At 32.4% G+C, this 18,407-nt stretch overlaps 1 protein-coding gene across 1 annotated transcript; it reads right to left on the minus strand.

Annotated features, from left to right (window-relative positions):
* Nucleotides 1-116: 116 nt before the first annotated feature.
* Nucleotides 117-18,218, minus strand: LOC124449012 (U-box domain-containing protein 52-like). The gene is made up of 7 exons (XM_046999955.1): nt 18,199-18,218; nt 15,787-15,858; nt 12,709-13,605; nt 9,491-9,562; nt 4,075-4,146; nt 656-832; nt 117-520 (listed from the first exon to the last, which is right to left on the minus strand). Exons 3-7 carry the CDS (start codon nt 13,541-13,543, stop codon nt 117-119), a joined length of 1,560 nt encoding a protein of 519 aa, XP_046855911.1. The 5' UTR covers nt 13,544-13,605; nt 15,787-15,858; nt 18,199-18,218.
* Nucleotides 18,219-18,407: the final 189 nt, after the last annotated feature.

The following is an 18,407-nucleotide window of genomic DNA, read 5'->3' on the forward strand; positions in this document are numbered from 1 at the left end:
ATGTTTTCCTTTTGTTGCAACATAATAAGCTACCATCCCTGCATTCTAAAATAATAAAAAGCGTTACATCAAAATGCAATTTCACAACATTGAGTTTCTTTACAACTTACAAATGTTTACATTCCTACACTTACATATACATCAGACCTTCTTTTGTAACGCGCTTTATTTACTGTATCATCATCTTCGCAATATGATTCAGGAGCTATCCAATGCACAGTTCCCATGGAAGTATTGCTTTTATATGTTGTAGAGTCATTCTTCATTATTCGACTTATGCCAAAGTCAGCTATCAGAAATTTGCTTTTTGAGTCTCGCAGAACATTGGAAGGCTTCAAATCCCGATGTAGAATAGGATTTGGGCCGCTATGAAGATCAGCTAATCCTTTTAAAATTTGTCTAAGAATATCAGGAAGAGCTTTTTGAAGATCATGCAAAGTAGAAGACTTGACAAAACTCTCCAATGATTCTTCACATAAGTCTAATATCAAATAAACATATTCTGTTCCAGTATCTTCTTCTAAGTAGAAATAATTCACCACATATTTTGACTTCTTTGCATTGAATTTATTTAAAATTTCCTTTTCATGATGTGCAAGCTGGATAAATTTATATCGATGTATTCGTTTCACTGCTTTACCGTAACCATCCTTACCCAGTCCAAGATAAACACGGGTTGCATCACTTCCTTCGCCAATGCAAAATTCTTCTGAGAATATTACACGTACATTGCCCTCCACGTTAACCTCAACACTGGGATTGCGTCCATATTCAATCAATTTTAAAAGCAGTTGTCTATGTTTCGTTGATTCATCAACGTATTTCCACTCTTCTAGATAAGAATATAACATTCAGGGGTTAAAGAAACAAAATAAATATATTAAAACAGCTAAAACCTCTCCAATTGTGAAAGGTACTGATACCGTACACTTTTAAAAACGTATCAACAATTATTAGACATATCATAATTTTTTCATCTGGTAGCATTCGAGGTTAGCTTTTACCAAACAATTAATCACAAAAACTTCTCTCTTCAGTATAGTCATGAATTTTTGTTAAGGAGTAACCTTGTGTTTTCCGAAAATATTAAATTAGAATTTTAAGAGCATATATTTTTTAGAGTCTAAAAAATTTTTTATACCAAAACATAACAAAATAACTTCGTTCCATTTTTCCTTCTATTCCCGTCTTTTAGAAAGACTATCTTATGTTTGTTGCCAAACATTACCATTGAAGTTCGATTTCTACATTTATTCTCTCAAACCTTGTTTGGACATCTTAAAGTGGCAATAAAACAAAAATCTTGCTAGTTAAATTATATCTGTATTGACCAGAACTTTTGAAATGACAGAGTGCTTTCTAAAATCTTTTCTGCTTGACTTTATTCATTCTAAAAATATTGAACTTCTTGCAATTACTTATTAAGTTAACTTATGACATCATATTGCATGCAAAATGAGTTGCTGCAATCTTTGAAATACCCTTCATTTTCCTGACAACTTTAGGTTCATAATGGTAAGCAATATTTTATATCCTTAACACATCACAAAGAAAGAAACTCCGCCATGTGAAAATAATGCATCAGCAAATTTATCTAATTCATCTAGTTCTCATTATCCAGTGTTACATCAGATAAATAGGACATAATAAAAACTTCAATATCTCAAGAATGAAAAGTGATATGCATAAATTACTACAGAAGCCATCATCATGTTAAAATGTCTGTTTAATAAAAGTATAACACAGATTGCTAAATTTTCGTTTCATAGGTATTTTATGCCCTAACTTTAAAATCTTTTACATGCTTTCTCCTAAAAAATTTTCATATCAATTTTATATCTATGCATCTGCCTGTCAATTTATTGATCTATTTGTCTATTTGAATTATGTTTAATATAGACTACGTTGGCTTCACAAGAAATCAGTCGACCACAACTGGATATATAAAAACACCCCCTTTCACACCCCACCAAAATTTCTAGTTTCGGCCCTCTATAAAGTGGTCCGTTCAACAATATCTGAGAAAATGTGATACAGCCATTGAGTTCTGTAAGTGATATTTCATCAGCAGCGTTATTAATTATCCTCTCCCCCCCTAAACGTTCTTTTTTTAGTCCTCTATACAGTGGTCTATGCTACAATATATGAAAAAATATGATACAGCTATTGAGTTCTGTAAGCGATATTCAGAAGCAGCGTTATTCTTGCTCAATCGGTGGCTTATGTCGTAAGTAGCTTGGTCTGATTCACGCGCAGTTTTTAATGAAGGTTATTAAACCAGTTAACAATCATCAATTAAGACACAGTTTGAATCATAAATGAGATTTTTGGATGAACTCGCTCTTCTAATATAGTCCAAAAATTCATATTTATTTATTTTGAAATCAATGGGAGTAATTTATTGAAATCAATGAATGAAGTCGTTGTTTTTATATTTTGCGATTAGTAACGTTATTTGATTATCTATTTTGGGAAACTTTTTAGTAGAAAAAAATGTACAGCACCTTTTATGCTCTATGCAACTTTCAAAATGCAATTCTTAATAAAGTATTAAAAATTTAATTTTAAGCTAGGAAATGATCTTTGTGGACTTTTGAATGATGTACACACTGAAGAGGTAATCTCCAGTACACTTAGCAAAGAGAGAGCTCAAAAAAACTTGTAATTTTCTGTAAATTTAGAATTTAGAAGATTGTTTAATAAATGTGCAATTTAATGCTACATTTGCCATAATGAAAATTATAAATCGCCTTCTTTTTATTTTAGAACTTTGAGAACTCACATCGTCAAATTGGTTCATTTTCTATATAATTTTGAGGTATTTTACTTACAATGAACAGGAATTCTTATTCATTAAAGTTTATTGTTTAGAGTTTACAGTCTTAAGAGATTTGACTCGTCCCCAATCCCTGTGGGATTGGTAGCTCAACAGGTAAAGCGGCGGACTACTATCTCGAAAGTGGGAGTTCAACTCCCGTCCAAGTCATGTGCATATTGAAACCGTGTTACGATAAATATATTATATGAAGTTTATTGAGCAAGTCGATTCGATGGTGGCCGTTTTTTGCATGATTTTTAATGCATAATGGTGCACACGCGAAGTATGACAGTATATCCAAAAGATAGTTTGTTGAGAATTTTTGATGATTAAACAAGCAGAATACAAATAAAAGTTACTTTGAAAAAATAAATTGCATGATGTCATTATCACCTCATGTCTCATCTTACTTTCAACTGACTGATAACGTGCTTCCAGTAAAATTTGTTAAGATGACAAAATGGTTAAAACTGATTAAACTTTCTGAAAATGTTACCATTCAGTGTTGCTTAGGCATGTGATGAAAAAACTCATATATATCATAACATTTGTTAATGTAAAGTTTGATTAAAGACTGTATTTGAAGTAAAGTTTTATTAGAACTTGGATATGATGATGTTTTTTAATTGTTTCAGTACTTTCGATGCTGTAAGCCAGAAGCAAAAAGAATTAATTTGTATCTGGAAAAAAGTTATACTACGACTAATTTCCTGTTATCTAACAAAGAAAATAGTAATTAACCTAATCAAACACGATCATTTTTAAAACAGTCGGTCTAACCTGAACACTTCCAAAATGCAAGGTCTGATATGTATGGCGTACATTATGTCAAGATAGGTTTTAAAAGGTTTTAGTCTATTTATTATAACCCTTTTTCTTCAATGGAACTTATGAAATGTAGTCAATTTGAGCACTTTATAAAAAGAGTTGCCCCACTTTGCTGCTACGCAGTATTTATTGATATAAACAAAGACTTACCAAGTTGTGCTGAGCACTGCCGTCTGGTACACAGTACATCAAAATTATTCGTCGTTCGTAAAAGGAAAATTTAAGTCGTTGATTCAGTATTGAACATACGTAATAAACGAACGTTTGGAGTCCGAAAGTGCAACACTGTATACGTACATCATGTATATAATTAAATAATATAAATTTTCATAAAAACACATCAAATGACTTGAATTGTGATACAATACAAAACAAATATGCTTAGTTTATGCAATATATATAAAATGAATTAGAATTGAAAGGCATACCCTGTTTTGTATTTTCAACACCAGGAGAATTTCCGACATCTTTAGCTTTAGCATCATCACCACTTGTGAGTTCTGTTAACAATATTTTAAAAAGCGTTATCCACACAACTATGATATGGTAAGGCAAGTGTGACATCAGATAAATCGGACATAATAAAAACTTCAGTATTTCGAGAATGAAAAGTGATATGCATAAACTACTACAGAAAGTCCATTGTCATATTAAAATTTCTGTTAAATAGAGTATAACACAGGTTGCCAAATTTTCGTTTCATAGGCATTTTGTGCTTTAACTCTAAAATCATTTATATGCTTCTACCTAAAAAATTTTCATATCAATTTTATGTCGATGCATCTGCCTGTTGATTTATTGATTTATTTGTCTATTTGAATTATGTTTAATGTAGACTACGTTGGCTTTACAAGAAATCAGTCGACCACAACTCGATATATAAAAGCACCCCCTCATCCCCCCCACCAAACTTTCTAGTTCCGGCCCTCTATAAATTGGTCCGTGCTGCAATATCTGAGAAAATATGATACAGCCACTGAATTCTGTAAGCAATATTTCAGCATTAGCGTAATAAAAGACCCCCTCCCCTATCCCACTAAAAGTCATAGTTTCTGTACTCAATAAAGTGGTCCGTACTACAATATCTGAGAAAATGTGATACAGTCATGAGTTCTGTAAGCAATATTTCATCAGCAGCGTTATTAATTACCCCCTTCCCCAACCCCACTAAACGTTCTTATTTTAATCCCATATACAGTTGTCCATGCTACAACAGCTTAGAAAATATGATACAGCCATTGAGTTCGGTAATCGATATTCCATCAGCAGCATTATTCTAACTCAATCGGATGGCTCAAGTCGTAAGTAGTTTGGTCTGATTCACGCGCAGTTTTTAATGAAGATTATTAAAGCAGTTATACAATCATCAATTAAGACACAGTTTAAATCATAAATGAGGATTTTGGATGAACTTGCTCTTCTAATGTAGTCCAAATAATCATATTTATTTATTTTGAAATCAATGGGTGTAATTTATTGAAATCAATTAATGAAGTCGTTGATTTTAAATTTTCTATTATTAACGTTATTTGCTTATTTATTTTGAGAAATTTTCCAGTAGAAAAAACTGATATAGCAACTTTTATGCTCGATGCAACTTTCAAAATGCAATTCTTAATAAAGTGTTAAAAATTTAATTCTAAGCTAGAAAATGATCTTTGTGGACTTTTGAATGATGTACACACTGAAGAGGTAAACTCCAGTATACTTAGCAAAGCGAAAGCTCAAAATAATATGTAATTTTCTGTAAATTTTGAATTTAGAAGATCGTTTAATAAATGTGCAATTTAATGCTACATTTGCCATAATGAAAATTGTAAATAGCTTTCTTTTTATTGTGGAACTTTGAGAATTCACATCGTCAAATTGGTTCATTTTCTATATGATTTTGAGGTATTTTACTTACAATGAACAGGAATTCTTATTCACTGGAGTTTATTGTTTAGAGTTTACAGTTTTAAGAAATTTGACTCGTCTCCAATCCATGTGGGCTTGGTAGCTCAACAAGTAGAGGGGCGGACTAATATACCGAAGGTGTAAGTTCAACTCCCGTCCAAGTCATGTGCATATTGAAACCGTGTTAGGATTAATATATTATATGAAGTTTATTGAGCAAGTCGATTCGATGGTGGCCGTTTTTTGCATGATTTTTAATGCATAATGGTGCACACGCGAAGTATGACAGTATAACAAAAGGATAGTTTGTTGAGAAGTTTTTATGATTAAACAAGCAGAATACAAAAAAACGTTGCTTTGAAAAAACAGATTGCATGATGTCATTATCACCTCATTTCTCATCTTAATTTCAACTTACTTATAATGTGCTTCGAGTAAAATTTGCTAAGATGTCAAAATGGTTAAAACAGATTAAACTTGCCGCAAATGTTACCATTCAGTGTTGCTTAGGCATGTGATGAAAAAAACTCATACATCTCCTAACATTTGTTAATGTAAAGGTTGATTAAAGACTGCATTTGTAGTAAATTGTTTATTAGAACTTGGATTTGGTGATGTTTTTTTTAAATGTTTCAACACTTTCGATGCTGTAAACCAGTAGCAAAAAAAATTAATTTCTATCTGGAAAAAGTTATACTCCGACTAATCTCCTGTACTCCAACAAAGAAAATAGTAATTAACGTAATCAAACACTGCACTTTTAAAACAGTTAAAACACTTTTAAACCTGAACACTTCTAAAATGCAGGGTCCACTTGTATGGTGTACATTATGTCAAGATTTGTTTTAAAAGGTTTTAATCTATTTATTATAATCCTTTTTCTTTAATGGAAATTATGAAATTTAGTCAATTTTTGCGCACTTTATAAAAAGAGTTTCCCCATTTTGCTGCCACGCAGTATTAATTTAAATAAACAAAGACTTGTCAAGTTGTGCTGAGCACTGCTGTCTGGTACACAGTACATTAAAATTATTTGTCGTTCGCAAAAGCAAAATTTAAGTCATTAATACAGTATTGAACATACGTAATAAACGAACGTTAGGATTCCGAAAGTGCGACACTGTTTACGTACTAAAGTAAATGGTTTGAGCCTGGGAGTATCGTTACATGTTTTTAAATGTTGACTGACGTTTTGACAACCTTTGCGGTAGTCATCTTCAGAGTCAAATGAGGAGTAATCGTCACATTAGCCGCATTTGTTGTCTGGTTCTTACGTCATTGTATTGTGTGTACAGGAAATGTGTATTGTCATTGTGAATTAGTGTGAAGTGAAATAGTTTTAGTTGTGATGTGTGATTTAGGTGTGATGTTTTTAGTTGTAATGTGTGGGTGTCAATTGTGTATTGTCACTGTGAATTCGTGTGAAGTGTAATGTTTTTAGTTGATCGTTTATATGTATTGTGAATAAGTCGTTTGTATGGTGCCGGTAATTGTTGTGATCTGTTCAGGGGGGTTTGTTCCAAGTTGGTACACCAAATTTCTAATGTAAGCCGTTATCTATAGTCAGTACTGTAAGTAATGCATTTTGCCGAGTCCCAGTCAATGTTGTGCTTTGTGATTCGGAGATGCTCGGCAATGTGATTAGTTTTGTCTTGTATCTTAGTAGCTCGTTTGCGTTCAGTAAGTCTTATGTTTAAGTTCTTGCCAGTTTCCCCGATGTAGGAGGCGTGGCAGTCGGAGCAGTTTATTTTGTAAACTGCACCTTGTACTGTACACCCTGTACTTTATTTTGTACTCTGCACTGTCCTCTATACGTGACAACAACTTGACAAAGGACGAACAACAAGCATTCAAACGACTAAAACACGACAACAACATCGTCATTTTACCAGCAGACAAAGGACGCGTGACTGTGGTCATGGACAGGAATGATTACTTCAACAAAATGGACACCCTTGTTAACGACAGACAAACGTTCGAACAACTCAAACGAGACCCAACACTTTTACGCAAACTTAACAGCAAGATCTTCTCTATGAGAAAATCTAACATTATATCTGAACGTATTTACTATCGACTCAGATGTTCAGTACCACGACTAACCAGACTATACGTACTACCAAAACTTTACAAACCACAAATACCCATGCGACCAATTGTATCATTCTGTGGTTCGCTTTCTTACGAACTTTTAAAGTACTTGACTGACATACTGCAACCACTTACAAACAAATCAAAACACAAGCTACAATCCACTGAAACTTTCATTAAAAAACTGAGCACCATACAAATACCGGACAACTATATACTAATGTCTTTTGATGTGAAATCACTGTTCACCAGTATTCCACTTAATCTGGCACTTGCTTGTACAAAAACCCTCATTACAAACACAATGGACGCACTGCCATTACCGACAGAAGACATTATGCAGCTACTGGAGCTCTGCCTCACCTCGACGTACTTCCAGTACAAATGTACACAATACAAACAATTACATGGAACAGCAATGGGCTCACCCGTTTCTGTTGTAGTTGCTGAAATTGTATTGCAATCTATAGAGGAACGGGCGCTCACGACTTACAAACATGCACTACCTTTTTGGTTTTGCTACGTATATGACACAATCACAGCACTACATTCAGACGAGATTGATGACTTTCACACTCACATCAACAAACAGAACAGCCACATACAATTTACCAAAGATGTCGAAGAAAACGGAACTCTTCCTTTTCTCGACTGTTTGGTAATACATGACAATCAAGAACTACGAACAACAGTTTATCGCAAGCCAACACATACTGACCGACTACTAGACCAATCATCTTACAACCCTACTCCACACAAAGCCACCACAATCAGAACATTAACAAGACGTACACAAATCATTTGTGATTCACCAGACGCTCTACACAACGAAAACAACGAAACGACTTTTTGACAAAAACAGCTATAAAACTGAATTTATCAAATGCAACACTTACAAACCCAGCGAACCCAACGAAACGAACAACTCAGTGACAACAGCAACGATACCTTACATCAAACGTACGTCTGAGACTATCTCGCGTATCTTACAACCAAACAACATACGTGTCGCACATAAAACCAATCATAACGTTACGACAAGTACTAACGAACATAAAGGACAAAGAACAACCCAACGAACGACAAGGTGCAGTTTACAAAACAAAAAAATTCTGGACTGCCACGCCTCCTATATCGGGGAAACTGGCAGGAACTTAAACCTAAGACTTACTGAACACAAACGAGCTGCTAAGAAACAAGACAAAACTTATCACATTGCCGAACATCACCGAATCACAAAGCACAACATTGATTGGGACTCAGCAAAATGCATTACTTACAGTACTGACTATAGACAACAGCTTACATTAGAAAGTTGGTATACCAACTTGGAACAAACCCACCTGAGCAGATCACAGCAATTACCGGCACCTTAAAAACGACTTATTCACAATACAAACAATCGATCAACTAAAAACATTACACTTCACACTAATTAACAATGACCATACACAATTGACACCCACACATTACAACTAAAAACAAAAATATTTTACTTCACACTAATTCACAATGACAATACACTTTTCCTGTACACTCAATACCATGACGTAAGAACCAGACAACAAATACAGCTAATCTGACGTTTACTCCTCATTTGACTCTGAAGATGACTACCGCTAAGGTTGTCGAAACGTTAGTCAACAACAACAAAAACAGTCCTTCTCAAGACTATACCAACCTGGACGATCTACATTTACAAACATGTATACGTACATCATGCATATTATTTAATAATATAAATCTTCATAAAAACCCATAAATACCAATCAAATGACTTGAATTGTAATATAATACCAAACAAATATGCTTAGTTTACGCAATATATATAAAATAAATTAGAATTGAAAGGCATACCTTGTTTTGTATTTTCAACACCAGGAGAAGTTCCGACATCTTTAGCATTAACATCATCACCACTTGTGATTTCTACGAACAATATTTTAAAAAGCGTTATCCACACAAGCTGCGTATTTCAATTTTGACAACAAGTAGAAAAATGAATTTACAGCTAGCGCTTGAAAAGAAATAAGACAAATATAATTTCGTTTTTAGTATCAATTCATTATATCAATTATCAATTCATTTCGTTTCACCCATTAGCTCCAAAATGTCATATACATATATTACGCACTGTTTTACATGACTGACATTTTCAAGTAATAAAATGACCTTACAATTAGAAATATTGAGAGGGCAGTATATATTTTCACGTAATGAACCAGCTTTCATCAGGCGTAATTTTACAAATAAATGTAGATAAGCATACTTCGTGAATTATGACTGCCAAGAGTATTTTGGTAAAATAAAAGACAATAGACACTTTGTATAAAGTAAACAGTATTTATTATGATTAATGTTGAAGCAATGTTTGTTTGATTAAAATATTTTGTTTCCATCTCACTGTTCTTTAGAGCGGGTTTTATGTATATGTTTTTAGTTTATAGGTAGATTTTTAAATTATTCTTTTGGTTGATTAATTTAAATATGAATCCCAACTGCGTTTTAATTATTTTCTAATACATCTAGTTCTCATTATCCAGTGTGACATCAGATATATCGGATATAATAAAAACTTCAATATTTCGAGAATGAAAAGTGATATGCATAAACTACTACCTAAGTTCCTTATTATAATAAATTGTGTGTTCAAAAAAGTATAACACAGATTGCTAAATTTTCGTTTCATACGCATTTTATGCTTTAACTCTAAAATCATTTATATGCTTTCTCCTAAAAAATTTTCATATCAATTTTATATCTATGCATGTGCCTGCTAATTTATTGATCTATTTGTCTATTTGAATTATGTTTAATGTAGACTACGTTGGCTTCACAAGAAATCAGTCGACCACAACTGGATATATAAAAACACCCCCTCCCCACCCCACCAAACGTTCTAGTTTCGGCCCTCTATAAAGTGGTCCGTGCAACTATATGTGAGAAAATGTGATACAGCCATTGAGTTCTGTAAGTGATATTTCATCAGCAGCGTTATTAATTATCCTCTCCCCCAAACGTTCTTTTTTTAGTCCTCTATACAGTGGTCTATGCTACAATATATGAGAAAATATGATACAGCCATTGAGTTCTGTAAGCGATATTCAGAAGCAGCGATATTCTTGCTCAATCGGTGGCTTATGTCGTAAGTAGCTTGGTCTGATTCACGCGCAGTTTTTAATGAAGGTTATTAAACCAGTTAACAATCATCAATTAAGACACAGTTTGAATCATAAATGAGATTTTTGGATGAACTCGCTCTTCTAATATAGTCCAAAAATTCATATTTATTTATTTTGAAATCAATGGGAGTAATTTATTGAAATCAATGAATGAAGTCGTTGTTTTTATATTTTGCGATTAGTAACGTTATTTGATTATCTATTTTGGGAAATTTTTTAGTAGAAAAAAATGTACAGCACCTTTTATGCTCTATGCAACTTTCAAAATGCAATTCTTAATAAAGTATTAAAAATTTAATTTTAAGCTAGAAAATGATCTTTGTGGACTTTTGAATGATGTACACACTGAAGAGGTAATCTCCAGTACACTTAGCAAAGAGAGAGCTCAAAAAAACTTGTAATTTTCTGTAAATTTAGAATTTAGAAGATTGTTTAATAAATGTGCAATTTAATGCTACATTTGCCATAATGAAAATTATAAATCGCCTTCTTTTTATTTTAGAACTTTGAGAACTCACATCGTCAAATTGGCTCATTTTCTATAGGATTTTGAGGTAATTTACTTACAATGAACAGGAATTCTTATTCATTGAAGTTTATTGAGCAAGTCGATTTGATGGTGGCCGTTCTTTGCATGATTTTTAATGTCATTAGCTAGGTAGTGTTTGCATGGTGGTGCAAACGTGAAGTATGACAGTATATCCAAAGGATAGTTTGTTGAGAAGTTTTTATGATTAAACAAGCAGAATACAAATAAACGTTACTTTAAAAAATAGATTGCATGATGTCATTATCACCTCATGTCTCATCTTAATTTCAACTTACTGATAATGTTCTTTAAGTACAAATTATGAAGTGACAAGATTTTACTGTCATGGTAAAAAATATTAAGCCTGCCGCAAATGTTACCATTCAGTGTTGCTTAGAAATGTGTTGAAAAATAATTTATACATCTCATAATTTGTTAATGTAAAAGGTTAAATGAAGACTGTATTTGAAGAAAATTTTTAATAGAACTTGGACTTGGTGATGTTTTTTTAATTGTTTTAACACTTTCGATGCTGTAAGCCAGAAGAAAAAACTTAAATTTCTATCTGGAAATAAAGTTATACTCCGACTAATCTCCTGTACTCTAACAAAGAAAATAGTAATTAACGCATCAAACACGAGCACTTTTAAAACAGATGGTCTAACCTGAGCACTTCTAAAATGCAAAGTCTGATCTGTATGGTGTACATTATGTCAAGATTTGTTTTAAATGTTTTAGTCTATTATAATCCTTTTTCTTTAATGGAACTTATGAAATTTAGTCAATTTGAGCTCCTTATAAAAAGAGTTGCGCCACTTTCCTGCTACCCAGTATTTATTGCGATCAACAAAGACTTGTCAAGTTGTGCTGAGCACTGCCGTCTGGTACACAGTACATTCAAATTAATTGTCGTTCGCAAAAGGAAAATTCAAGTCATTGATACAGTATTGAACATACGTAATAAACGAACGTTTGGAATCCGAAAGTGCAACACTGTATACGTACATCATGCATTTTATTAAATAATACAAATCTTCACAAAAACCCATATATACCAATCAAATGGCATCAATTACGATACATTACAAAACAAATGTATTAATTGACAAAGAATACAAGAAAAGGCTTTCAGGGTTTAGAACATTTAACAGGACGAGAAGAAATTGCCCTTTGTTTAATATGTCCTCCCTCATGCTCATCTACGAGGATGTATTAAACATCAAGCGCAGAAGCTTATGGTTCATGGAAATACGACTTTCATTCCTTTTCGTTTAACCTTCTTGTACATCATTACTATCCTTATAATTACCTCAGGTTTGTTAGGTTCATTGGGAAGAAAAGAACTATACAAGACAAGTTCTTACCTTTATTTATCACGGCTCCCTGTGAGTTTTCTTCGTCGACATTCAGCTTCCACTTCGAATTCTTGTTTCCACTTTCTTTCACCTCCAATTGTCCTTTAGCAGGAAAATTTACTTGAATTCTTTTAAAGTGATGAACAACAAAACCACCGTTATCAAGCTTTGAAATATCTATTTCAAAAGTGTATGAATCAAGCTCCTTTCCCTGAAAATTAAGCTGTATTTCATGATTTCGATCAGTGTTGATATCAATGATATCTTCATTGTTATTATTTCCGTGGAAGTCTTCCCAATCTTTGGCCAAGTTTATCATTGGAGAATCTCCTAACTTTTCGCGCACGAAAGAGCTGACAAAGACAACTTTAATGTCTAATGTTCCCGTTTCTGATGATCTTCGATGGAGTACATAGGCATAAGCTTGAAAAAAATGGTTGAGATGACATAAAATACGAGGAATAAGTGAAAGAGAAGCTTCAATGAAACTGTACCAAGAAAACTTTGAAATGTTTAACAAAATTCTTGATTCATTCAAATCAATGTCTTCCACCTGTTGCCATTCCATTTTTTGCTTATCATTCGAATAGGATCCATAAAGAGCAACAATCTTTTCCAAAGCTATTTCTGAGAATCCTCTCTCCCCATTGATGTTAATTTGCAATTGAGCAGGTTTTAAGAAATGTAGGCCGTTGGGAAGACAATGCAGATGGCATATGCTACTTTGAAGAAGTTCCAAGTCTAGCAAGCTTTTGATGTAGCTTGGATTGTTAACCTCGACCAACTTTATCATTGTATTGTCTTCTAAACAACCAGGTCCAAGTTCAAAAATAACATACTCCATTGTTAAATTGCCACCACCAGAAGTGACCAGTTTTTCCACTTTACAGGACGCCTCCTTTGTACCTAAAAATGTTATGTATTTATATTCTTCAACTCAATCCCATTTTAATGTTTTCAGAAGTTTACTAACTTGACAAGGGCTCAAATGAAACAGAAGGTTTGATGTTAGGATAACTTTATTACTTGAAAACAAAGAATTAAGAATCTAACAACTAATATATCAACATTGTATCGTATAGAACAAGACATTCACTTAATAAAGCTTCTTAACGTATGTTTTGCATTTTCATCGATACACAATTAAGTCAAAATTTAAATATTTAATTATTTGAAATTAGAAAATAGTTACAAAGATATCAAATACCATAGTGAATGGTAAAAGTAATATAAAAAGTTGATAGTTCTTAAAATAACTGTTTTAAGTGAAGAGCACTAACCCGATAGTTCTAAACTAAACGAAACGATGCATTTCGGCAGACTACTCCTCAAGTGTCTACTTCTGCTAAATGAAAATTTACAATCTACTGATATTTAAATTGCCAAGAAGATGATGTACACTCTTTCTTGGCATTATAAATATCAGTAGATTGTAAATTTTCATTTTGCAGACGTTGAAACCTGAGGAGTAGTCTGCCGAAATGCATCGTGTTGTTTCGTTTAGAACTATTAGGTTAGTGCTCTTTATATAAAACAGTTCTTTTAAGAACTATGAACTTATTATATTACTTTTACCATTCAATATGGTATTTGCTACCTTTAGAACTATTTTCAGATTTGTCACCATGACAAAGCCTCTATTTTACTATTTGAAATTTTGGTACACATGTAGGTTTGCATACACAACTCAGTATAGTTATTGTTTATTATATATCAATATTGATTTGATTAACCGCTAGTAAGATATATGAAGGTTGGCAATATTCAAATACATATATGTATGCTATAATTAACAGAAAAAAAGACTCCATAAGTAATTAATTCAGAAAACATTAGATGAATATTTGACACCACCCCCTAATTATCGCGCTGACAATCCGTCACTGAATTTTCACATGAAGAAACATTTTTTTTATATTTGAATTTTTACAATCCTTCTTACAACCAAGGAAGAATTTAAAGTTTTCTGTAAATTTAGACATTGGAAGATCGTTTGATAAATGTAATTTTGTGTTACATTTGTCATAATGAAAATTGTTAACAGCCTTCTTTTTATCGTCGAAATGGCACATTATCCATATGATTGTGCGGTATTTTACTTACAATAAACACGATTTTCAATGTCATTAGCTAGGAAATGTAGGCATGGTGGTGCAATTTTGTTACAAATTCATTATCAGACTGATGTTGTGATTATCACCTCATGTTTAATTTTAATTTCAACAGACTGATAATGTGCTTCAAGTACAATTTTTAAAGTGACAAGATTTTACTGCAATGGTTAAAACAGATTAAACCAGCTGCAAATGTTACCACTCAGTGTTGCTTAGACATGAAATGAAAAAAACTCACATGTTTCATAACATTTGTTAATGTAAAAGGTTCATTGAAGACTACATTTGAAGAAAACTTTTATTATAACTTGGACTTGGTGATGTTTTTTTAATTGTTTCAAAACTTTCGATGCTGTAAGCCAGGAGCAAAAAACATAATTTCTATCTGGAAATAAAGTTATACTCTGACTAATCACCTGTACTCAAATAAAGAAAATAGTAATTAATGTAATCAAACACGAGCACTTTAAAAACAGATGGTCTAATCTGAGCACTTCTAAAATGCAGGGTCTGATCTGTATGGTGAACATTATGTCAAGATTGGTTTTAAAAGATTTTAGTCTATTTAATATAATCCTTTTTCTTTAATGCAACTTATGAAGTGTAGTCAATCAGAGCACTTTATAAAAAGAGTTGCGCCACTTTGCTGCTACGCAGCATTTATTGAGATAAACAAAGACTTGTCAAGTTTTGCTGAGCACTGCCGTCTGGTACACAGTACATTTAAATTATTTGCCGTTCGCAAAAGGAAAATTTAACTCGTTCATAGAGAATTGAGCATAAGTAATAAACGAACGTTTGCACAGTCCGAAAGTGCAATACTGTATACGTATATCACGCTTATTATTAAATAATATAAATCTTCATAAAAACACATAAATACCAATCAAATGACTTGAATTGTGATACAATACAAAAAAATATGCTAAGTTTATGCAATATATATAAAATAAAATAGAATTGAAAGGCATACCTTGTTTTGTATTTTCAACACCAGGAGAAAGTCCGACATCTGTAGCATTATCATCATCACCACTTGTGATTTCTACGAATATTTTAAAAAGCATTATCCACACAAGCTGTGTATTTCTATTTCAAGTAATTAAATACCATACAATTGGTAAGATTGAGAGGGCAGTATTTACTTTCACGTAACGAATCAGCTTTCATTAGGCGTAGTTTTACAAATAAATGTAGATAAACCAACTTCATGAATTACGACTGCCAAAGAATATTTTGGTAAAACACATGACAATAGACACTCCGTATATAGTAAACATTATTTATCTGGATTAAATAATGTTTATCTATATTAAATAATGTTTACTATACACGGAGTGTCTATTGTCTTGTGTTTTACCAAAACTTCATGAAGCAAACAGCAAATGTTTTGTAAAACGAAAATAAAAACAAAAAAAACCATGGTATGAATTTAAGTCAAAAAAGAACACTCGAAAAATGGGTTTCATTATCTAAGTGAGACAATTTCAAACTATATATTTTCTACTAACAAAATCTACAGGAGTGAAAGCCAGTCCTTGCAAATCAGGAAGAATGGAAAAAGAAAAGAAAGCTTTGTCTCAGGTCAAATAATACCATATAGCTAATTGAGTTTTTATTAACCTTGCCTGCTCGGTCTTTAATGAGAAATCTTGGACCTCTGTTTTTATCACAAACCTCTCCCTTAGGGTCTCGGTAAGTACAAATAAATTCAGTCCGACATTTCTCCGTAAGGACCTCACACTCGGTTATTAAGGGCGTTGTAATGAATTCATACATTGATAAATGTTAACGAACTGTTGTCGCCAATCGTTGTTGATTATCTTAGTAATTTTAAGAAAAGGTTGCTAAAGTCCGCGTTGCTGTTGACTGTCTGTTTTGATGACAAGGAAACTATTACAATCTTATGCAACTTTATGCAACCTGTTAAACAACGAAAATTGTAAGCAGACACAGATATTAACACATATTTTAGCGTTGTTGGTTAATTACTGATGAATTTAAAAGAAAAGTCTGGAATTATTTTAATCATACATTATCGTCACACACAGTATATATATACATTCAAAAGTTTCCTAAAGAATATGCAAGCACCCAAAAGCCTAGAAAATCTACGAATTTTATTTCCTAAACAGAGCAAATGAATGGTTGCTTAATTAATAGCTACTTCGAAGTTCGAATTCATTTCTCGTTGACGATTCTTTCCTTTAATGTATATGGAATCCTTGCCGAATCACTCAATTTGTTGAGAAGGCTGACTTTCCCTACTGAGTCGAGGCAATTAAGAGAGATCGGTCAAACATAGAAATTTTATCGCGATATGTGTCTTGTTTACTCCTACCTCGGCGCTATACTTTCATTAAACAATCAACTCGCCGCAGCAAGTTTTTGACACTTATGAAATGAAATTGAGCTGTATTCCTGGAAAATAGATGAGCGTGAGAAATAAACAAGGGAAGAAGTGATCGCTATAATATTTTTGAATTATTAAACAAGAGCTGCAAGGTATCTAAGAGTTAAAAGAATCATCTGCAACACCTTTATAAAGTTAGAGAAACATCCTGCAGGAAGCATAATTACTGGAATTTTTATAATGTTTGGTATAAATGTCATTCACGCTATGTCAATGTAGTTTCAATAATCTATTCGTAGCAAAATAGCAGTTAAATATTTCATACAGACCACGATTTGATAAATTGTAGGCACATGTTTTGTCAAGCTTTTGTTATCTTTATTGCTCAAATCATTTATTTATGTTTTATATTAAGCAACTAGATCTCACCAAACAAATACATTATAGGTCTAATTTTAACTTGTAATAAAATTTCTACTTTCACTCCAGTAATTTAATATCTGTGACATGTATAAATGATATAATATATTCTTGCTGTAAAAGGTAATAAACTGAAATTGGCATAAGCATGCTGAAATATGTCTGTTTTAAAATCATCCTGAATTATTTCCAATGTTTGTCAATATTTCCGTCTATGATTTTTTGAATACATATTTTTCACAGAGCTGGGTTTGGTGAGTCTTACAACTAACAATGAGTATATAGCTGTTATACATCTTGAGCAATGTTTGTTTGATTAAAATGTTTTGTTTCCATCTCACTTTTCTTCAGAGCGGGTTTTATGTATCTGTTTTTAGTTTATTGGTAGATTTTTGAATTATTGTTTTTGTTGATTAATGTAAATATGAATCCCAACTGCGATTTAATTAATGCTTTGGCTCTTTTGTTTATCTACAACTAAAATGAATAACCCAGTCCTCACATGAAATAATTTGTATGTCAATGAACCACTTAAATCCAGGACTTTACATTCATTATGGCCAAATTTAAATTTTTTTTGTATTATACTATGAAATTTGTATAAATTCTTACCTAAAGATTGTTTTTGAATTTCCAGAGCTTTTTCGTGAACCTCTTTAGCTTTGTCGTAGTTTCCAGTTTTTTCAAGCACATTACCAAGATTGTATAAAGACGAAGCGACATGAACATGATTTGGACCTAACAATTGTTTGCGAATGTCTAGAGCTTTTTCGTAAAACTCTTTCGCTTTGTCGTAGTTTCCAGTTTTATAATACACATTA

This window comes from Xenia sp. Carnegie-2017, unplaced genomic scaffold (assembly GCF_021976095.1).
Source record: "Xenia sp. Carnegie-2017 unplaced genomic scaffold, XeniaSp_v1 HiC_scaffold_23, whole genome shotgun sequence".
Classification (NCBI taxonomy): Eukaryota; Metazoa; Cnidaria; class Anthozoa; order Malacalcyonacea; family Xeniidae; genus Xenia; species Xenia sp. Carnegie-2017.